At 43.9% G+C, this 23,345-nt stretch overlaps 1 protein-coding gene across 5 annotated transcripts in view; it reads left to right on the forward strand.

Annotated features, from left to right (window-relative positions):
* Positions 1–834: 834 nt before the first annotated feature.
* Positions 835–23,345, forward strand: part of CEP72 (centrosomal protein 72) — a 50,011-nt gene continuing 27,500 nt past the window's right edge. For 2 of the 5 annotated variants that reach the window (XM_087443079.1, XM_087443080.1), the window contains exons 1-7: positions 1,524–2,304; positions 4,678–4,743; positions 6,944–7,071; positions 8,135–8,327; positions 11,992–12,100; positions 20,090–20,268; positions 21,820–22,032. In XM_087443079.1, the coding sequence (XP_087299205.1) occupies positions 2,193–2,304; positions 4,678–4,743; positions 6,944–7,071; positions 8,135–8,327; positions 11,992–12,100; positions 20,090–20,268; positions 21,820–22,032 (1,000 nt within the window). In that variant the 5' untranslated portion in view covers positions 1,524–2,192. Of the gene's footprint in view, positions 938–1,522; positions 2,305–4,677; positions 4,744–6,943; positions 7,072–8,134; positions 8,328–11,991; positions 12,101–20,089; positions 20,269–21,819; positions 22,033–23,345 lie in introns of those variants that run through there. The other 3 variants (XM_087443081.1, XM_087443078.1, XM_004440031.3) reach the window with 3 other exon arrangements.

The raw sequence follows: 23,345 nt of genomic DNA on the forward strand, positions 1-23,345 counted from the left end.
CACCTAGGCTATGACATACCAGGGAGGACGTTACCAACAAGCTGGTCAAATCTTGGGTGGGGGGTAGCAGCGGACCCCAGACACCAGGAGTCGGAGGAGGGAGGGAGTACCCCCAGGGTTCCTGCTGGGTGGGGCAGATTTAGATCTGGAATGAGGACTTCCCCAAACCCTGCAGATCTCAGATGCTGCTCAGGATGCTCCATAAAGGGCCCAGAGGGACTGACAGGCCACGAATCTCCTGGTCAGAGGGTAAGACACAAGGTCGGACCCCAGATGTCGCGGGGAAGTTGAGGACAGGGACAGAGGAGAACTGGCTGTGCCGAGTGACCGCGGTGTGAGACCATTGCGACCCCATGTGCAGGGGTCCGGGGTGGAACCACCTGGCGTCCACAGCGCGGGCAAGGCTGGGGCAGGTGGGGTCTCCAGGTGGGACGGGGTGTCCAGGTGGGGCGGAGGTCTCCAGGCGGGGGCCTGTCCCCAGGTGGGGTGGGTCCCCAGGTGGGGCAGGGTTTCTAGGTGGGGTGGGTGTCCAGGCGGGGCGGGGCCCCCACGGGCACGCAGGCTTTCCCGGGGAGGGCATTGTGCCCAGGAGGCAGCAGCGCCCCACAGGCAGTGTGGGCAGAGCAGGCAGGAGCTGAGGCCGGGGTCGCCGCCTGGGGCCTTGGGCGGCTCAGACTCACCGCAACCTGCTGCCAGTGGCCCCGCCGGTCCAGCTCCCCTCCTCCCCGCGGCCTCGGCCCCGCCCCAGCGGTCCTTGGCCCCGCCCTCTAGGCCCCGCCCCGCCCCTGGCCCCGCCCTGCGGCCCTCGGGGCCCCACTGCGCAGGCGCGGGCGCCCGTGCGTGCCGTTTGAAAGCATGGCGCGGGTGGGCGTGCGGCTGGTGCTGTGTGAGGAGAAGATCCGGGAGAAGAGCGGCCTGGCGCCTCACCGCGACCTGGGTGCGCGGCGGCGGCGGCGGCGGGCTGCGCTGGCTGAGGGCCCGAGCTTCCCCCGTGGCGTCGGCAGAGGCGCCGGCACACGGACTGCGCGCGGCGCGAAGGGTCGCAGCCAGGATGGGGCGCCGGAGGCGGGGTCTGACGGGGCGGGCGTGAGCCGTGGGGGAGGAAGAGGGGTGAGGTAGGGGTGGGGGGAGATGGGGGAGGGGAGGGGTGAGGTTGAGGGGGAGGCGGGGAGGTGGGGAGAGGGTGCAGGAGGAGGGGTGAGGAGGGGGTGTGGTGGGGAGGGGTGAGGCAGGGAGAGGGGAGGGAAGGAGTTGAGGCGGGGGAGGGGAGGGGACGGAGATGTGGGGGTGAGGCACAGGGAGGGGTTGGGGGTGAGGTGAAGAGAGGGGAGGTGGGGCAGGGCAGGGAGAGGGGAGAGGGTGAGGCGAGGGAGATGGGGGTGGGGGAGAGTGAGGGGAGAGGATGTGGTGGGGAGGGGAGAGGGTGCAGGAGGAGGGGTGGGGCAGGGGGGAGGGGGAGGAGGTGAGGTGAAGGGAGGAGGGGGGGCCCCATGGATGCCAGGTAGGGTCCACCTGGGCCTGTAGATGCTTCTGCAGCCGGGAGGCCCCTGCAGTCCTGGTTTGCTGAGCGGTTTCTGCAGACGCGTCTTTGTGGTCACTGATGAGGTCATGTGGGTGTTGTTTTCCCGTTTGTGAGGCGGATTAGATTGGGTTTTTGTACAAGCTGAACCGGCCTGTTCCTGGAGTAGTGCCCTTGCTGCTGGTTGTGTGATTCCCTGCGTGTATTCCTGGACTTTATTTGCTCATCCTGTGCTGAGGATTTTTGTGTCTATGATCATGAGCGATATTGGTCACTGGTTTTCTTTTTGTCTTGTTTTTTGTGTGGTTTTGGCATTGGGGTAATGCTCAGCTCATGAAATGAGTTGGGAAGTGTTGCCTCCTTTTTGTTTTCTACAAGAGGTGTAGGATTACTGCGAATTATGTTTTGATGGAATTTTCCAGTGAAACCATAGGGGCCTGGAAATTTCTATATTTGAAGTTTTTTTTTTTCCTGAGGAAGATTAGCCCTGAGTTAACATCTGTTGCCAAGCCTCCTCTTTTTCCTGAAGAAGATTGGCCCTGAGCTAACAGCTGTGCCCATCTCTGTCTATTTTTTTATATATAGGACACAGCCACAGCATGGCTTGGTAAGTGGTGCATAGGTCTGTGCCCGGGATCCGAACCTGTGAACCCCTGGTGCTGAAGCAGAGTGCATGAACTTAACCACTACGCCACCTGGCTGGCCTCTATATTTGAAGCTTTTAAATTACAAATTCAGTTTCTCTAGTTGTTATGGAACTATTCATATCATCAGCTTCCTCTTGGGTGAGTTGTGGTTGTCTGGGGTCTTGGGAAATTGATTCATTTCGTCCAAGTTGTTGGCTTTCCGTGTATAGAGTTGTTTGTAGTACTCCCTTATTAGCCTATGAATGTCTCTGGGGTCTGTAGTGAGATCCTTCTTCCATTCCTGCTGTTGGTCATTTCTGTCTTCTCTCTCTTTATTGGTCTTGCTGGAGGTTTATGAATTTTATTAGTCTTTTCAATGGGCCAATTTTGGTTTGATAGGTTTTTCTCCATTGTTATTCTGGTTTCATATTTCATTGATTCCGTTCTTTATTATTTCCTTCTTTTGGCTTGCTTTGCATTTATTTTACTCTTCTTTTTCTAGATTCTTGAGGTGAAAGTTTAGATTATTGATTTGAGACTTTTTAATTTTCTAATATGAACATTGAGTGCTATGAATTTCCCTGTAAGCTCAACTTTAGCTGCATCCACAAGTTTTGTTGTATTTTCATTCAGTTCACTGTATTTTTTAATTTCCGTTGAGACGTCCTCTTTTACCTATGGATTGTTTAGTAGGAGTGTGTTTTTTCATTTTCATGTGTTTGGAGATTTTCCTTGTTTTTTGTTTTTGTCTCTTTCTTTTATTGATTCTAAGGTGACTCCATTATGGTCAGAGAACATAATTTGTATGATTTTAGTTTTTTAAAATTTGTTGAGGTTTTTGTATGGCTCAAGATCTGGTCTATATTGGTGACTATTCCAAGTGCACTTGAAAAGAATGTGCACGCTATTGTTGATTGGAGTTATGTAAATGTCAGTTAGATCCTATTGGCTGCTGCCGATGTTCAATTCTTCTGTACCCTCCTGATTTTCTGTCTAGTGATTCTGTTAGTTACTGAGAGAGGGGTATTGAAACCCCTAACTATAATTGTGGATTTGTTTGTTTCTTTTTTCACTTCATGTGTTTTGAAGGTGTGCTGTTTGGTGCATACATAATTAGGATTTTTATGTCTTCTTGTTGGAGTGACCTTTGTAGCATAAGTAAAAAAAAAAAAAAAAAAGTTTTCCTTTTTGTCCCTAATAATTGTCTTTTTTGAGACATCTACTTTATCTGATATTAGTGAAGCCACTCCAGCTTTCTTTTGATTGGTGTTTGCAGAGCATATCTTTTCCCATCTATTTACTATTTAATTTTTTAATCTACCTATATCATTATGTTTGACATGAGTTTCTTGTAGACAGCGTATAGTTGTTCACTGCTTTTATCAACTCTGCCAGTCTTTCCCTTTACATTTAATGTAATTATTGATATGGTAGATGTATGCCATTTTATTATTTGTTTTATTATTTTGTTCCCTTTATTTCTCCTTTTTTTCTTTTTCTTGTCCTCCTGTGGTTTACTCGAGTATTTTTTAGTGTTTCATTTTGATTTATTATGTTTTTGAGCATATGTCTGTATGGCTTTTTTAGTGGTTGCTCTACAAATTAAAGTATATTTGTGTAATTTAACACAGTCTACTTATGTGGACCTTTTACCCCACTTCAGGTGAAACATAGGTTTCATTATCCTCCCTCCCTTCATAATTTAGTTGTCTTAAATATTTACATTCCTTGAGGACTACATTAGTGATATGATTTTTACAGTCATCTGACATTTTAAATAACTGAAGAGGAAACATTTACACACGTTTACCTGTTCCATTATTCTTTATTCATTCCTGATGTTCCAGGTTTCCTTCTTTTATTTTTCATGTTTGAAAAGTTGTTTTTAGCAATTGTCTTAGGGCAGGTGTTGCAGGTGACATATTCTCTTAGTGTTTCTTCATTTGAGAATACAGATGGTCCCTGACTTACAATGGTTTAACTTATGATTTTTCAATTTATGAAAGTGTGAAAGCAATAAGCATTCACTAGAAATTGTACTTTGAATTTTGAATTGTGATCTTTTCCTGGGCTAGCGATGTGCAGTGGGATACTCTCTTGTGATGCTGGGTAGCAACAGTGAGCTGCAGCTCCCAATCAGCCGTGCCATCACGAGGGTAAACAGCTGATACACTTACAACTGTTTTGTACCTAAACAACTATTTGTTTTTCCCTTTCTTAGAGTATTCAATAAATTACGAGATATTCAACACTGTTTTGTAAAATAGGCTTTATGTTAGAAGATTTTGCCCAACTATAGGCTAATGTAATTCTTCTGAGCATGCTTAAAGTAGGCTAGGCTAAGCGATGATGTTCAGTAGGTTAGGTGTATTAAATGCATTTTCAATTTACGATATTTTCAACTTAAGATGGGTTTATTGGGATGTAACCCCATCATGAGTTGAAGAAGATCTGTATCTTTATTTTGCTTTCAGTCCTGAAGGTTGTTTTTGGTGGATATAGATTTCTGGGTTGAAAATTCTTTTCTTACAGCACTTGAAGAATGTGACACCACTTCCTTCAGGCCTCAGTGGTTTCCTAAGAGTAATCCCCTGCCATGTGAGTGTTTTTCCCCTGGGGGTAATGCCTTTTCTCTCTGGTTACTTTCGAGATTCTTTTGTTGTCTCTAGTTTTCAGTGGTTTGATTCTTGTGTGTCTGGGCATGGCATTTATTTATTTATTTATTTTTTTTGTGAGGAAGAGCAGCCCTGAGCTAACATCTGATGCCAATCCTCCTCTTTTTTTTTTTTTTTTTGCTGAGGAAGACTGGCCATGGGCTAACATGTGTGTCCATCTTCCTCCACTTTATATGGGACGCCGCCACAGCATGGCTCAACAAGCGGTGCGTCGGTGTGTGCCTGGTATCTGAACCAGGGATCCGAACCAGCGAACCCTGGGCCGCCACAGCAGAGCGTGTGCACTTAACCACTTGTGCCACCAGGCCGGCCCCCTGGGCATGGCATTTTTTGCCTTTATTCCGTTTAGAGATTTCTCGTCTTCTTGAATATCTTTTGCCAAATTTATATCTTTTGCCAGATTTGGGAAGTTTTCAGCCATCGTTTCTTTAGTTTTTAAAATTTTTTATTTTTAGCCATGTTATCTCTCTTCTTGGAACTATAATTGGAACTCCATTGGGATCCCAATGACTTGAATGTTAGATCTCCTTTTCTTCTTCCACAGGCCACTGAGGCACTGTTCATTTTTTTTTTTTGTCTGTTTTCTCTCTGTTGGTCAGATAGGACAATTTTGATCAATCTCTCTTTACATTTGTTCTTTTTTGGATTTTTTCCTCTGTCATCTCCAAGCGGTTATTGAGCTGTTCCTGACAATTTTTTTTGTTCGTTTCAGTTATCGTGTTTTTCGTTTCTTAAGTTTCTGTTTGTTTCTTTATCTTCTGTTTCTTTGCCAAGACTTCCTATTTTTTCATTTGTTTCAGGAGTGTCATAATTGCTCATTGAAATTTTTTTTATAACTGTTGCTTTAAAATTCTCGTTAGCTAATTCTGACTTTTGTCATCCCAGTGTTGGTGTCTATTGATTGTTTTTTCTCATTCAAATGAAATTTTCCTACTTGTTGGTCATTTTTTATTGTGGACATTTGGGGTATTATAAGACTGCTTCGTATTTAAATCTCATTACTCATTACTGGCACTCAGTGGGTACTGCTTTGTTGCTGAGGTGGTAGCCAGGCTCCTGTCACACACACAGCCTCTGCAGACCCCTGTGTGCCAGGAGGGGAAGGGCAGCACCTCGTAACAGCCAGGCCAGGACAGGGTCCACTTACATGGTCCTGGTGCTGGCCACTGCACAAGGCAGGTGTACAAAGTGTGATTTTTTCTTGGTGTTGGGTTGGAGTGGGGCTAATGTTGTCAGGAGTCTGTCCTTTGACCGTGGACATCAGGCTTACCCTTATATTTTGCTCAGTGTCCATGAGTTTCTGAGTTGCCAGTTTCTTTGGCCCTCTGGTTGGTATGTATAGGAGACAAATAAAAAACCCCAAAACCAACCCAGAGCACTCACTGCTTGACTGTTTTCTTGAGGTCCCTAGACCATTGGCCCTTCTGTTCCCTACCCTTCACAGTCATCTGGTGCTTATTTCCTGTATTGTTTCTAGGGTTTTTAGGTATCACAAGTGGGGAGGAATAGGGTGAAATGTGTCTACCTTGTCGTGTCTGGAACTGGAAGCCCAATTTTAAATTTAATCAAGACGTATTTTAAAACATAAATTTTCCTGGGAAAGTATTGGTGTATCCAGGCCCCAACTGTCTTTTGGATCACAGAAAGTTATTTTTGTAGTGACATTTATTTAATGGATGCTTACTGGGTGTGCCATGTAGAGGCATATGGTGCACAGAGCGTGCAGTCTGCCCTCATGTGTACCGGGCATGGAGTGGTCAGGTTAGCTAACTTGTGGGTTTCAGATTGTGATCGCGGCACGGGGGCTACTCAGGTGATGGAGTTGAGCAGCCAAGAGTGGAAGTGGGTGCCCAGTTAGAGGGTATTCCTGGTGAGAGAGGGTTTCAGAGGGGAAGCCGTAGGAGTGGGGAGCAGGGGGTGGGCTTGGAGACATTTCGAAGGTAAACATAAGCTAAAAGTTTAAATGCAATTCTTGTTCTTTAATATTGATATTCAGACTTTGAGTGAGTTGCATTATTTTTGTGACTTTTTCAGATTATGAGGTTACTATATCTCACTTTTATTATAATAATTTATTTTCAATTAAAAACTAAGGTTAAAATCTCATAATTTTCTATTTTTAGCTGAACTTCAGTCATTATCTATTCCTGGGACTTACCAAGAAAAGATTACTCACCTAGGAAATTCTTTGATGAATTTAACAGGTCTAAAATCTTTAGATCTCTCGCGCAACTCCCTGGTTAGTCTAGAGGTAAGTTTTAGGTTTGTTTCTTAAAATAAAATTTATTGCTATCAACGGCAGTGGAAAATACATTTATTGTAAAAAATACAATCTGTTTTATAACTATGCTTATAATACTTGTAAACAGTATATGAAAAATGATTCTAAATGTTGTGTTGTTTTCCTTGTGTTTACTATGAGCTAGATTTCTTACCCATCATGTTGCATCTTTAAACTATTTTGACAACCAAAAGTTGTCTGATGAAGATGGTTGTATCTTCAAAGGAAATAAAACAAGGCCAAAAAGACTGATGTGTGCGTGCCTGTCACTCTCCATCCCTTTATCAGCTGTGTTATCCCTCTTCCGCTGTCTGCACTTCACCTCTGTTTATAGCCTGACTCTTGGTGGCCTCGGGCCCTTGAATGGCAGCACCTCGAATGTGGGGCTTGCTGCAGCGTGCTTGACATGGCAGGCGCTTGGTCTTGGTGAGTGAGTGAGACATCAGCCAAGTGATGGCAGTGGGAAAATTGTGTAAACACTGCTTGTGGCTTGATACAGAGAGGGGGTTCTTGCCCTGAAAGAAAGGCAGGACATCAGTGCCCTGGAACATGATACTCTCAGCACCCCTGACATGGGGATTAGGGGCCTGCTCAGAGTCACTTGCGAGTTTCAGTCCAGGCTATACTTGGGGCTGGCTCATCGCTCAACCTTCTTAAGACTCTATTTTCTAATCTGTAAAATGGCAGCAATAATAGTTCTTACCCTATAGGGTGTATGTGGATTGAATGAAATTGTGTAAGTTACTTAGCTTGGCACATGCTGAGAACTCAATAGCTATCGGCTGTCCTCAGTACTGTTGCAACTGTTGCACATGTGGCATTTCAAACTTCTCTGCATCTGTCTTCATCATGTGTGAAGACAGAGAACCTCATTGATAGAACACAACTTATCGTCATGCTTGTCCTGGTAACGGTATGTATTCGTTACAAGTGCGTTTGTTAATTTGGGTGATCAGTTCGTATTGATGCCCCATTTTACTATGTGTTTATTTTTGAAAGCGTGAACTAATTCAGCATTTTGTCCTGTGAACAGGGCATTCAGTACCTGACTGCACTGGAGAGTCTCAATCTCTACTACAATTGCATTTCCTCGTTAGCAGAAGTGTTTCGACTTCACTCCTTGACTGAACTCTCGGACGTGGACTTCCGGCTGAACCCTGTGGTGAAGAATGAGTCTGATTACCGCCTTTTTGTTGTGCACATGCTCCCGAAGCTCAGGCAGCTGGGTAGGTGCCTTGGCCGTGCTCACACCCTTGCTCAGTGGAGCCATGATAGGTGTTTCTTGCTCCCAGAGCAATCATGCTGTCGATCTTTCTGAAAAGGGAAGTTGATTTTCTGCTCTGATGGTGTGAGTCCCTGTGTCTCGTGGGATGGGTCTTGTAGGAGAGCTGCTTGGGAAGGTGGCAGGGACAGATAACTGCCAGGGAGGCTGGGAGCACAGGCATGGGCCAGGCTGCTCGGTCACATTCAGGCTCTCTGCTTTCTCACTGTTTGACTTGGGCACGTTACTGAACTTCTGGTGCCCTATTTCCTTGCATGGCCCCCCGGGCATCATCTCAGGCTCAGGTAGACAACTGGAGTCTACCTGATTTCACATCCACCTGGAAGGATACAGGACAAGAAGTTCGTCATGCCACACCCTCTCCCAGGTGACAGAGATGAGAGAGGGTTAGGTTCTGTTGGTGGGTGCAGCCACCAGCTTGGCTTAGTAGCCCATGTCCCTAAAAGAAACGGATCTCTGTGACAGGCTTGCAGGCAGAGCTTCAAGGCTGCCCACTGGGCATGCTAGTTGGGAGGGTCACACTTGGGAAAGCCACAGTGGCACCTTCCCACCCACTTCCCCAACTACCAGGAGCTGTGTTTGCCATGAGCAGTGTGGCCAGTGGCATCGCTGGTATGCCCCCATGTTGCACTTCCAGGGGAGAGAGCTGGAGTGTGAGCCTGAGGGCAGGCTGGCAGTGGAGACCGTGGGGAAGGAGCGGGCCTGGGGTCTCATACCCTCTGTCCTGCTGTGTGAAGGGGGGTGATAAGTGCCGAGGAGCGGTGGTGTGGGAATGTCTGATTGAAGAACAGTGGTCTGTCTGTGTCCCTGCTGATCCCTGCGTGTCCTCAATCCTGAGGGCCCATTCACAGTTTGGCAAGGCTAGGGGGCAATCTGGGGCATCTCCATCCCCTGGGTACTGACCTAAGGAAACCAAAATGAGACCCAGATCATGGCAGCACTTGTCGGAGAAGACATGGTCCAGCAGTGTCCATGTGGTAAATGCTGGGCTGTGGGCAGAGCATGGCTACTGTCCTCTCAGTATCGGTGAAAACCTCATGTTCTGCCTCAGCTGCCAGCAGTTTCTCGCATGAACATCTCAGCCGCACATGTGTGTTGGCTTACCTCCTGGTTCCCCCAACACTGGTGGGTGGTGGGTTCTGGGCAGTCTGGCTGCTCTGGTGGGCCACACCTGCTGGGGGCAGGGGTGGGCTCTGGGTATTAATGACTGGCCTCCAAAAGCACACTTTAGTTTCAAACCTACTTAGAATTTTGATGTTTAATTTTAAATTTTATTTGGGAGGAATAAGTGCTTGTGTTGTAACTTATTTGACTGTTTACATAACTTATAAACAGTGAATTTGGCTCTTTTTCAGAAGGATTACAGTCCTTATGGGAAATTTTTGCAACCATCAGTCTTAAATCATTACTTTCCCTTTGTCATAAAAGTTTTAGATTCAGAATCTTATAGTGTTTGTATAGAGAAGGGATATGAGAGTCTTTCCACATGTGAAAGATATTTTCAGTTGTGAAAAAGGAGCATAATTGAAAGTCGAGGTCAGGCCTGCCCCTTGGCGTAGCGGTTAAGTGCACGCGCTCTGCTACTAGCGGCCTGGGTTTGGATCCCAGGTGCGCACCGACGTACCACTTGTCAGGCCATGCTGTGGTGGCGTCCCATATAAAGTGGAGGAAGATTGGCTGGATGTTAGCTCAGGGCCAGTATTCCTCAGCAAAAAAAAAAAAAAGAAAGAAAAAACAAAACAGGAGGATTGGCATGGATATTAGCTCAGGGCTGATCTTCCTCACACACACAAAAAAAATAAATAAATTTTTTAAAAATTAGGAAAAAAAAAAAAAGAAAGTCAAGGTCATTGCAGGAATCGTGGAACTCTTAGAAGGCCCACTCTACCTAGCAGGGTGCCCATCAGATCAGAACTCAGTCGTTGGTTCCCAGTGAATAGCTGAAAGGCCCTGGAGGAATGTGGAGGAAGAGAACAGCGAGGGGGCATCTAGGGGTGACATGGGGGGAGGGCTGTGGGTAGAAGCAGGGTCGGGGAGCAGAGGAAACACCCCATATGTGTCTAGGGGTTGTGTGGTCTGGGAGAATGTTGCAAAGTCAGGAAAAGGTATAGTTTTGGGGGAATGTGAGTTTGCATTTGATTTTAGCCATATTGAGTTTGAATTTGTAGTGGAACAGTCCAGAGAAATATTTTTAGAGTAGGGATTTGGAACTGATTCAAAAGTGAAGTTACAGCTCAATGAGTAGAGTTGTGTGGTGTTAGCACAAAGGAGTGTCCACGCCGTGAGAGCAGGTGCCATGTTTGGGGAAAGGGAAGAACAGAGGCCAGAAGATCCCAGACAGGTGTAAGATGACAAGGGGTCACTGAGGAGACAATAGGGGCAGGATTACAAAGGCAGTTGTGTCTCGAGGAGGAGCTCCTGGGGGGTGTCCCCAGGAGCAGAGTGGGGAGGAGCTGCAGCTCACAGAAGCACTTCTGTATCTGTATGATATTCACAACTCCTTTATTTTTTTGCTTTGAAAGTGGTTATAGTTGCTATCCTTCTTTTACTTATTTCTTATTATATATAATTATAGTCATGCGCCATATAATGATGTTTCTGTCAAGAATGGACCACATATACGATGTAGGGTGGTCCCATAAGATTAGTACTACATAGCCTAGGTGTGTAGTAGGCTGTACCATCTAGGTCTGTGTAAGTACACGCTGTGATGTTCGCACAACGACGACATACCCTAATGAGGCATTTCTCAGAACGCATTCCCGTTGTTAAGTGATGCATGACTGTATGTACTTGTCGGGGTGTGCCATAGGTTAAATACTCTTTGGGAGGCAGCTTCAGAACTTGACCACCATTTGTGACATTATTTATATGGTAAAATGCATGGCAAGTTCCAAAGCACTGACTTTGAGCGTTTGGGAATCATCTTATGTTCAGGTATTTACTGAGGGAAGTGGCAGGGGTTGTTGAGTAGAGGCCTTCTGAGGCCCAGGGCACACATGTGGGGACAGTTGAAACTTCTCTTGTTTCCCAGTCCTAGGGATCTGAGGATGCAAACCCTAGGCATAAACACCTGGCTAGGGTGTCCTCTCTCTTTAGTGTGTTCAGGATTCTCATCCATGGAGACTTCTCAGGTGTGCTCCGTGTGGTTTGAGAACCTCATCCAGCACCCAGAATGTGCATTAAAAGAAGGGAGATGAAAAGGTCGTGCTTGTGTGTGAACTCAGACGTGTATTTCTTTTCCTGCGGCAGCAGCCTGCCTCCATAGTGGTGTCAGAGGAGTGAGCTTTGTACAAGCAGGCTGGCCCTCTCAGAATTATTGCTCAGCATCTCTGGGAACCAAGTGGAGCCACCAGAGCCCAGCATTCCTTTACGGGGTCTGCCCAGTGCTTATAGGGGGGATGGTGTGGCAGGATCAGCCCCAAGGGGCTGGAAGCTCCTAGGACAAGCAGTGGCGGTCCTGGTCATGTGTAGTGTGCAGCAGGACGGGAGACAGGGGCGCCTTTGCTTCCGAGGGGAAGGTGATGTGCTCCAGGGATACTGGAAGGTGCACGCAAGGGATTGGTTGTTGGGGTCCTGCTAGTTCCTCTGTGGCGTTTTCTCCCTAGATGATCGCCCCGTGAGATCGAGCGAGCAGAAAGCTTCCTGGCTGCATTTTGCTTCAGAGGAGTCGTTCAACTCACAGCAGAGCTTCCCAGCTGTTTTCAGCATTGGAAGGTATGAACAGAAGTGGTATCTGAATGTTGAGAGAGGTTGTTCAGACTTGCCTATTGATAGAACATTCGACTAAAACATGTAAACTACTTTGTGTGTGCTGATGGCCACCTAAAGGGCAGAAACGCAGAAGAGAGAAGGAGAAACACTGATACCAGCTGGGGCTCAAGGAGACGATTGGATGGTGTCTCTCTTCCTGTTGTCCACATTTTCTATAAGTTATTTTTTAATATTTAAGATATTTATTAGAGTAATGTAAAATCAAATAGCACAAAGGCCTTGTGATGAGAAGCAACAATCCCTTCTCCCCACTCCTTGGCCGGTTCCTCGGAGGCAGCCACTCTTCACCTCTGTAATTGTTTCTGCCTCCAGGTTCTGATTGAGTTACTTTCTCATCTCCAAACAATACAACCACATTGCCGTTTCTGGGTGTGACCTGACTGCTGCCATAGCCCCTTCTTCCCCCATCCCCGTGGTGACAGTTCATGGAATGTGCTCCTTCCTGTGGTCTCCTCGGTGCCCTGTGGCCAGTGCTCCCGGCTCTGCTCTGGTTGTGCTGTGGGAGCAAGTGCCTGCCTGTGCCCTACATCTATGCCACCTCCCAGCTCCTGCCATCTGCCTCTTTAAGTTTTAAGTTTCGGTTGTTGGGGTTGGTAGTATTTAAATGTGTTCTGAAACCATAAAGAGTCTTCATGCTTTTTGCATGGCTTGATTATAAAGGGCAGAAGTCAATAAAACTGTGTTTACATTGCTTGTAATGTGCTACAGTTATGTACTCTTTCTTGTATAAAAGTCTGAAGCATTTAATAGTTTTCTTTTTCTTGCATTATATGCCTTAGCTCATCTATAAAGTCCTCTAATGTAGGAATTGGCCAACTTTTTTGTGTAAAGGGCTGGAGAGTGAATGTTTTTAGCTCTGTAGACCATACGATCTCTGTTCAACTTCTGAACTCTGTCTGTATAGCCACAGGCCATATCTAAATGCATGCCTGTGTTCCAGTAAAACTTTATTCACAAAAATAGGCAGTGGGGGCTGGCCCGGTGGCGTAGTGGTTAAGTTTGCGTGCTCCACTTTGGCAGCCTGGGGTTCTCAGTTTTGGATCCCAGGCACGGACTTCCGCACTGCTTATCAAGCCATGCTGTGGTGGGCGTCCCACATATAAAGTAGAGGAAGGTGGGCATGGATGGTAGCCCAGGGCCAATCTTCCTCAGCAAAAAAAAAAAAAAAAAAAAGGCAGTGGGCCAGATGTGACCTGTAGGCCATACTTTGCCAACTTCTGTTCTAATGTTTCAAGATCAGTTCTAAATCCTTGGGATCTCCTGTTCCCTCAGATGCCTCCCCTGGAGCACCCCTCCCCTTACTTCTCCATTTAAAACCACACTAAATGCCATGTAGACAGCTGCACCTGGTACCCTGTGCAATGTTCTGAAAGGTTTTTTGCCCCCCCAAATTCATATGTTGGAATTCTAACCAGTGATGTGATGGTGTTAGGAGATAGGGACTTTGGGAGGTGATAAGGTCTTGAAGGTGGAGCCCTCATGAATGGCATTGGTGCTCTTATAAAAGAGACCCCACAGAGCTTCTTAGCACCTTCCTTCCTATGAGTTTGAGTCGGATGGTGTCAGTTCCCTGACTTTGTTTTGTCCTTCAATATTGAGTTGCCAGTGTTAGGTCTTTTGTCTCTCCCACGTGAACTTTAGAAACAGTTAGTATCCACAAAATACCTTACTGGGATTTTGATTGGGATTGCACTGAATCTACAGATGGTGTTGGGAAGAACTGACATCTTGACGCTGTTGAATCTTCTTATCTATGAACATGGAATATCTCCCCATTCATTTAGTTGTTCTTTGGGATTTCATTTATCAGAGGTTTGTAGTTTTCCTCATATAGATCTTGTACATATCTTGTTAGATTTATACCTTAGTATGTCATTTTTCTGATGTTAATGTAAATGTTATTGTGTTTTTTAATTTCAAATTATTCATTGCTGGTATATAAGGAAGCATTTGACTTTTGTATAATAACCTTGTGTATTAGTTTCCTAGGGCTGATGTAGCAAAGTACCACAAACTGGGCAGCTTAAAATCACAGAAATTTATTGTCTCACAGTTCTTAAGGTTGGAAGTCTGAAATCAAGGTGTTGGCAGGGTTGATTCCTTCTGGAGGCTGTGAGGGAGAATCCATTCTGTGACTCTCCTAGCTTCTGGTAGTTTGCTGGCAATCTTTGGTGTTCCTTACCTTGTAGATTCCTCCCTCTAATCCTCTTTCTTCACATGGCTGTCTTCTCTCTGTGTCCTTCCACAGAGTCTCCCCTTTGTGCATGTTTATTTCTGTCTCCAATTTCCCCTTTTCATAAGGAGACCAGTCAGATTAGGGCCCACCCTAATGTCCTCATATTGACTTGATTACCTCTGTAAAGAACCTGTTTCCAAATAAGTTCACATTCTGAGGTACCAGGTGTTGGGACTTTAGCATCTCTTTTTGGGGAACACAGTGTGACCCGTAACACCTTGCATTTTATAACCTTGCTATAATCACTTATTAATTCCAGGAGGTTTTCTTCTTTTTTTGGTTGATTCTTTGGGATTTTCTACATAGACGGTCTAGTCATCTGTGAACAAAGACAGTTTTATTTCTTCCTTGCCAATCTGTATACCTTTTATTTCTTTTTCTTGTCTTATTGCATTTGCTGGGACTTCCAGTATGATGTTGAAAAGCAGTGGTGAGAGGGGACGTCTTTGCCTTGTTCCTGATCTTAGCAGGAAAGCTTCAGGTTTCTGACCACCAAGTGTGATGTTAGCTGTAGTGTTTTGTAGGTGTTATCAGGTTAGGAAGTCCCTCTCTATTCCTGGTTTACTGACCATTTTTATCATGAGTGGATGTTGAATTTTGTCAAATGCTTTTTCTGCATCTATTAATAGGATTGTGTGATTTTTCTTTTCTTTAGCCTGTTGATGGGGTGGATTACATTAATTGATTTTCAGACGTCAGCCTTGCATACCGTTGGAATAAATCCCACTTGGTCGTGGTGTTTAATTCTCTTTATATGTTGTTGGATTCAATTTGCTAATATTTTGTTGAGGATTTTTGCATCTATGTTCATGAGAGATATTGGTCTGTTTTCTTATATTGTCTTTGCTGGTTGTGGTGTTAAGGTAACCTCATAGAATGAAAGTATTCCCTCTGTTTCTGTCTTTTGGAAGAGATTAGAGAATTAGTATAGTTTCTTCTTTAAATGTTTGGTAGAATTCACCAGCGAAGCCATCTGGACCTGGTGTTTTGGAAGGCTATTAATTATTGATTCAGTCTCTTTAATAAATATATCTAGTCAGATTGTCCAATTCTCCTTGTGTGAGTTTTGGTAGATTGTGTCTCTCTAAGAACTGGTCCATTTCATCTAGATTATCAAATTTGTGGGCATAGAGTTGTTCATAGTATTCCTTTGTTATCCTTTTAATGTCCGTGGGATCTGTAGTTGTGCCCCCTCTTTCATTTCTGATGTTAGTAATTTATGTCTCTTTTTTTCTTAACCTGGCATAGAGGTTTTTCGATTTTATTTATCTTTGTAATGCACTAGCTTTTGAATTTGTTGGTTTTTCTCTATTGATTTCATGTTTTCAGTTTCATTAATTTCTGCTCTAATTTTTATTATTTCTTTTCTTCTGCTTGCTTTGAATTTAATTTGCTCTTCTTTTTCTAGTTTCCTTAGGTGGATTATTGATTTTAGATCTTACTGTTTTTCTAATATATGCATTCAATGCTATAAATTTCCCTCTTAAGCATTGCTTCCACTGCATCCCACAAATTTTGATAAAATATATTTTCTTTTTCATTTAGTTCAAAATGTTTTTTAATTTCCCTTAAAATTTCTTCTTTGATGCGTGTGTTATTTGGAAATATGTATGTTATCCCAGATATTTTGGGATTTTCCAGTTATCCTTCTGTTATTGATTACTAGTTTAATTCCATTGTGGTCTCAGAGCAGACATTGTGTAATTTCTCTTTTTTTAAATTTGTAAGGATGTGTTTTATGGCTCAGAATGTGCCCTATCTTGGTGAGTGTTCCATGTGAGCTTGAGAAGGATGTATAATCTGCTGTTGTTGGATAAAGTAGTGTATACATGTCACTACATTCAATTGATTGATGGTGTTGTTGAGTTCAACTCAACATGCCCTTACTGATTTTCTGCCTGCTGGATCTGTCTATTTCTATTAGAGGGGTATTGAAATCTCCAACTGTAATAGTGGATTCATCTGTTTCTCCTGTAGCTCTATCAGTTTTTGCCTCACGTATTTTGATGCAATGTTGTTAGGTGCATATACGTTAAGAATTGTAATGTCTTCTTGGAGAATTGACCCCCTTGTCATTATGTAATGCCTCTCTTTAACCCTGATAACCTTCCTTGCTTTGGAATCAGCTCTGTCTGAAATTAGTATAACTACTCCAGTGTTCTTTTGATTAGTGTCAGCCTGGTATATTTATCTCTATCTCTTTACTTTTAATCCATGTGTCTTTGTATGTGGGTTTCTTGTAGACACCATATATTTTGGTCTTGTTTTTTGATCCACTCTGACAGACAATCTATGTGTTTTTTTTTTTTTTTTTTTATAATTTTATTTATTTATTTATTTTCCCCCCAAAGCCCCAGTAGATAGTTGTATGTCATAGTTACACATCCTTCTAGTTGCTGTATGTGGGTTGCAGCCTCAGCATGGCCGGAGAAGCGGTGCGTCGGTGCGCGCCCGGGATCCGAACCCGCGCCATCAGCAGCGGTTCGCACGCACTTAACCGCTAAGCCACAGGGCCGGCCCAATCTATGTGTTTTAATTGATGTATTTAGACCATTGATATTTAAAGTGATTATTGATATGGTTGGATTAATTAATATCTACAATATTTGTTACTGTTTTCTACTCATTGCCCTTGTTCCTTGTTCCTGTTCTTGTCTTCTGCTCTTTTTCTTCCTTTTGTGGTTTTATTTTTTTTTCCTCTCTCTTTTTTTTTTCTTTTTATTTTTTTGTGAGGAAGATCAGCCCTGAGCTAACATCCACGCCAATCCTCTTTTTGCTGAGGAAGACTGGCTCTGAGCTAACACCTATTGCCAGTCCTCCTCCTTTTTTTTTCCCTTTTTCTCCCCAAAGCCCCAGTAGATGGTTGTATGTCATAGTTGCACATCCTTCTAGTTGCTGTATATGGGACGCAGCCTCAGCATGGCCAGACAAGTGGTGCATCGGTGTGCGCCCGGGATCTGAATCCCGGCTGCCAGTAGCAGAACGCGTGCACTTAACCGCTAAGCCACGGGGCCGGCCCCCTTTTGTGGTTTTAAATGAGCATTTTATATGACTCCATTTTCTCTCCTTTCTTAGCATATAGTTATATTTTTACTTTTTTTAGTGATTGCTTTAGAGTGCGCAGTGTACATTTACAACTAATCCAAGTCCACTTTCAAATACCACTATACTGCTTCACAGATAGTGCAAGTACTTATAATAACAAAATATTCCTAATTCCTCCTTCCTGCCCCTTATATCATTGCTGTCATTTATTTCATTTATACCTAGGCTATAATCATGCATGTAAAAAACATGAGCATACATAATTGAATATATTGTTTCTATTGTTATTTTAAACAAACTGTTATCTGTTAGATCAATTATGAAGAAGAAAAACAAAAGTTTTTGTTTTACCTTCTCTATTCCTTCTCCAGTGCTCTTCCTTTCTCTATGTAGACCCAAGGTTCTGGCTTGTATCATTTTCTTTCTCTCTGAAGAACTTCTTTTAACATTCCTTACAAGGCAGGTCTACTGGCGACAAATTCTCTCAATTTTTGTTTATCTAAGAAAGTCTTTATTTCTCCTTCACTTTTTTTTTGCGTGTGTGTGTGTGTGTGTGTGTGTGTGTGTGAGGAAGATCGGCTCTGAGCTAACATCCACTGCCAATCTTCCTCTTTTTGCTGAGGAAGATTAGCTTTGAGCTAACATCTGTGCCTGTCTTCCTCTGTTTTGTATATGGGATGCTACCACAACATGAGTGATGAGCCGTGCATAGGTCCACGCTCGGGATCTGAACCTGCGATGCCTGGGCCGCCAAAGCGGAGCACAGGCACTTAACCACTACATCCCCGGGCCGGCCCCCTCCTTCACTTTTGAAGGATAATTTTCAGGATATCAAATTTTAGGTTGGTAGTTTTTTCTCTCAACACTTTAAATATTTCACTCCATTCTCTTTTTGCTTGCATGGTTTCTGAAACAATTCTTATATTTGTTCCTCATTAGGTAAAGTGTGTTTTTCTCTGGCTTATTTCAAAATTTTTTTCTGTGTCTTTGATTTTCTCCAGTTTGAAGATGATATTCCTTCGTGTAATTTTCTGTGGGCATTTGTCCTGCCAGTGTTCTCTAAGCTTACTGGATCTGTGGTTTAGTGTCTGCTGTTAATTTGAGGACATTTTCAATCTTTACTTCTTCAAATATTTTTTCTGTTCCTTTCTCTCTTTCTTGTCCTAGTATTCTCATTACATATGTTACACCTTTTGTAGTTGTCCCGTGATTCTTGGGTATTCTGTTCTGCTTTTCTTTTTTTTTCATGCTTTTTTCCTCTTTGCTTTTCAGTTTTGTTGGTTTCTATTGAGATATCCTCAAGCTCAGAGATTCTTTCCTCAGCCACGGCCTGTCTATTAATGAGCCCATCAAAGGCATTCATTCTTCCTTTCTGTTACAGTGTTTTTGACTGCTAGCATTTCTTTTTGATTCTGTCTTAGAATTCCCATCTCTGCTTATATTTCCCATCTATTGTTGCATGTTGCCTACTTTTTACACTACAGCCCTTAGCATATTAATCATAGTTGTTTTAAAGCCTGTTCTGATCATTCTAGCATTTCTGCCATATCTGATTCTAGTTCTAATGCTTGATTTTCTTTTTCAGGATTGTTTTGGCTGTTTGGAGTCTCTTGAAATTCCTGATTAATTTTAGGGTGGGTTTTTCTATTTCTGCAAAAAACATCATTGGGATTTTGATAGGGATTGCACTGATTCTGTAGATCATTTTGGGCAGTACTGACATTTTTAACAGTGTTAAGTCTTCCAGTCTATGAATGTGGAATATGTTTCCATTTATTTATGTCTTCTCTAATATCTTTTAGCAATGTTTTGGAGTTTACCTGTCCATGATAATCTCAAGACTGAATTATCATTGAGTTTAGAGTTCAAGGGACCTAAGAGATCCTTATAGATCTGGTGCAACCTCCTTATTATCCATCGGTGACAATGGAGACCCAAAGGGGCTGAAATGGATCGGATGTAAGGTTTCTGTGGGCAGACCTGGAAAGAGAACCCAGGTCCCCTTCCTGCAGGGATCTGGAACACTTTCAGTGGCAGAAAATAAACCTCTTCAAGTATGATCAGGTGTCATAAAGTCAATATTCATAGTATGTGGATTGAGTATTATTTTGAAGAGTGGTGTTTTTAAGCTGCCTTTGTTGGAAATAAGGTTCCCTTTGAGTGGAGGGTCACCCTCATGTGGAGGGTCATCACTGGGAGGGATGTCATATTCTAAAGCACCTCACATTTCAGTCAGTGTGGAAACATTTTTTCACTTAATGTAAAAGTAGAAATTTGGAACACCACATCTTTTTTTGATCACATGTATCACATTGTGGATACGCTAGGAAAAGAGCGCTTTAGAAGACTGTAGAACAGAGGAACTTTCTGGAACTTTCATTCTTGAACAGATCCTGGTGGGGTTCTGTACATGCTGGTGTGGTGACATTCTGTGACCTTCCTTTCTATCACCATTTGTCCTGGGTGAGTCCTACTTTGACTTCACTTTATTAGAGGCACCAAGAGCCATTGTTCTGCGGTTGCACCAACTCCTCCTCCTCAGAGACCTTGTGGCCATGCTGGCAGTGCAGTCATCTCCCTTCACAGGTTCTGTGTGAGCTGGAGCGTGCCACTGGTTTGAGCGACAGAAATGAGTTTGCTTTTCTTTGCAGACCGTGCCACTCCAGAGCCAAATGTACTGACTCCTCGGCCAAGAAGTGCTTGGTCATGGACGCGGATGATGAGGCGGTCTTGAACCTCATTGCCGAGTGCGAGTGGGACTTGAGCAACCCTCCTGGGAGCACAAGTTCCAGCCAGAAGGAGCGAGAGGCTGACTTGCCTAATTCCCAAGGTATGTTGCCACTCCACCGTGAGGGCTGTGGGAGGTCCAGCTTGTTCTGGATGTCAGTCATCACTGGCTTAAAGATGCACAGTTGCCTTTTTTAGAAAACATACCTTTAAATCTAGAATCTTCATGAAGTCTTTGTGTACTTGTAAATATCAGTAATTTGGATCATAGAATTATAAAAGAAAAAGGCAATGTATTTAAGTTGAGTGTAGTCATACTGTGTGGTTGTTTAAATTGTATTCTTCCTCAGATCAATTACAATTACAGGGAATAGTTTTGTAAAACGTCAAAGCAGACAGGAGGTGGTGTGTCCTGTGGCTCGTGGGACCGACGTTCGTGTCAGCCACAAGGGGCTGTTCAGTTAGCTTTAGGAAGCACTTAGAGCTCAGGCTGCCACGCTGAGAACTTTACACCCAGCAAGGATGTCATGAAGTCTTTCCAGTGCATGAACTTCTTCACATACTTTGCTAGGGAGTCTGTTTTCCACTAGGACTTGTGTATAAGCTTTAGCTTCATTTCTTCTTCCGTTATGAGTTTCTGAGAGCTTTTCATGAAGACAACAACAGGTTGAGGCGTAAGTTTGGGCTCAAATCCCAGGATTCACTGCTGGCATGAGGACATCTGCCCTTTGGATGTCCTTGCCACCTCATGGGATTGTCACTCTTAAATTCTGTCTCTTCTCCTGTGTATGTAGTAGTATTTCATTATGGTTTTGCATCATGCATTTGCATTTTCCTGAAGGCTCTTGATGAAAATCGCTTCATGTGCTTATGGGCCATTTGTCTTTCTTCTTCTGTGGTGTTTCTATTCAAGTCTGTACCCCTCTCCTTTTTTTCTTCTTGGTATTGAGTCATGGGAGTTCTTTATGGTTTTTGAATACCAGCCCTTTCTCAGATAACAGTATTGCAAATTTTCTCCCATTCTATGGCTTGCCTTTTGTTTTCTTCACAGCGCTTCAAAGAGCAGAAGTTTTAATTTCAATGAGGTCCATTTTATCAAATTTTTTCTTTAATGGTTTGTGCTTTTTTGTGCCCTGTAAAGAAAATTTTGTCTGCCCCATGCTTGTGAAGATTTTCTCCTATAGACATGGAGATGTCCTGTGGTTTCAGTGTTGAGGTCAGTGATCCACTCTTTCGAGTGAATTTGTGAGTGTAACGTGTGAGGTAATAGGTCAGGGTGTCTGTCGCCCCCTACGTGTATCCAGTTGTGCTAATGCCATTTGTTGAAAAGACTCTTTTTTCTCATTTAATAGCCTTGGCACATTTGTTAAATCAGTTGACTGACCTGAGTCTGATTCTGGATTCTGTTTTCTTGTCGTGTCTGTCTTTGTCAGTCCCGCACTGTCCTGATTCCTCAGCTGCACAGTGAGTCTTCAAGTCGGGCAGTGTCGGTCCTCCCACCTGTAGCGCTCTTTGCAGTGAGGGCTACAGATTCACTACAGGGTTGGCTGTTGCGTTATTAACCCACTCAGTCATCTTTTTCTTATTTAATCTCAGAAGCTTAAAATGTAATTTTTAATGAACTAAAATGTTTAAAATTTTTTTAATAAAATAGAATCCAGACATCTGTTGAGTCCTCAGTCAGTACAGCACCAGTGTGGGGACTCCATAAAGAAGGGCCATGAGAAGAGGAAAAGCAACCCCAGAGGGTGTTGTCCAGAAAAGAGGCTTCAGAACCAGTGCTGTGGAGAGCTTCCGCTGCAGTGCGGAGATGAGCCTGAGGCCCACCGCTCCTTCGGGCAGCACACACATTTCACCCCACAGCCAGGTAATCTCACAACCTCCCGTAACTCCCTCTTAAGCAGGTCAATGTTTTTCACTGTGTTTGCTGATACTATGCAGTTTCTCCTGTTCTCTTTCTTATATTTATTTGTTTGTGGGACTCTCTAAAATGTCTCAGGAGAGAATTTTGTTCACTGAAATGTATAGTACATCCAATATTTTAGATTCCTAGTCTGTAGGTACTTTGGTGCTTTTCTATACACACACACACACACACACTCACACACTCTCTTTTTCTCCCTCTCTCTCACTCACACACACATTGTCTTCTAAGTACGTAACCTGGGCCCAAGTTATGACAGTAGCTACATTTTAAAAATTAAAGATGAGGAAAATTAAATAATAAGTTAATTGAGAGTGTTGTATGCATGTATGTGGCAAGAGTGTCAGAAAATCTCCCAATATGAGTGAACCTAGCACTTTGCTGAGGCTTGTTCAGGTGAGTTCCTGGGGGCTTTGGAGGCGGGATGGGTTGTGGTGGTGACCTGACCAGGTTGTCTGTGGCCGCTGCAGAGCAGGTTGTGGCGTTGAGGCCGGTATCACCCTGTTACGTCCCCTCTGCTTTTCATCGTCTCCCACACCAGTTGCTTATTTACCCCGTATCCTGAGACCTCACAGTGGTGCTATGGTGTGTGAAGTGCACGGGATCCCCATTTCCATCGATGGTCAGAATTCATCACTTCACCTCTGTTCACAGACACACATGTACTTGAGGTTTAGACCTCTTCATTGATGTGTGGTCCCAATGACTTTTCAGAGTGAACACGGAAAAGCTGCCATAACAGAAAAACCAAGTTTCCTATCTGCTTCATCCAGACTCCCCCGAAGTTCACATTTACCATATTTGCTCTGGTGTGCCCCTTTCCCCACCCTCCCTCCCCGCTCTGTGTGTGTGTCTTTGTGTGTCTCCATATATGTATGCACACGTGTGTATGAATGTACATATATCGCTACATAGGAATGTACACATGTGTAGGTAAGCACATGTGTGTGCATGTATGTACGTGTCCCTACAGGTAGATGTACGTGTGTGCATGTACATACGGATGTTCGTGTGTGTGTACGTATGTCCGTATGCATACATACACACACTCTCTGTCATTGGTCTTTTTCAGAACCTTCTTGGAGCAGGATGTCCTGTCACTCCTTCCAGTGTGGTTTCCTAAAAGCAAGGGCACTCTGCTGAATAATTAACATTTAATTCACTAGAATAAGAAGTGAACTTTGCCACAGACCCTGTTCATATTTCCCCAAATGTTCCAATGACGTCCTTTTCTTTCTGGTCCAGGATCCCGTCCA

Source organism: Ceratotherium simum, chromosome 18, assembly GCF_057802395.1.
Source record: "Ceratotherium simum simum isolate JZ-2026a chromosome 18, ASM5780239v1, whole genome shotgun sequence".
In the NCBI taxonomy this organism is placed as follows: Eukaryota; Metazoa; Chordata; class Mammalia; order Perissodactyla; family Rhinocerotidae; genus Ceratotherium; species Ceratotherium simum.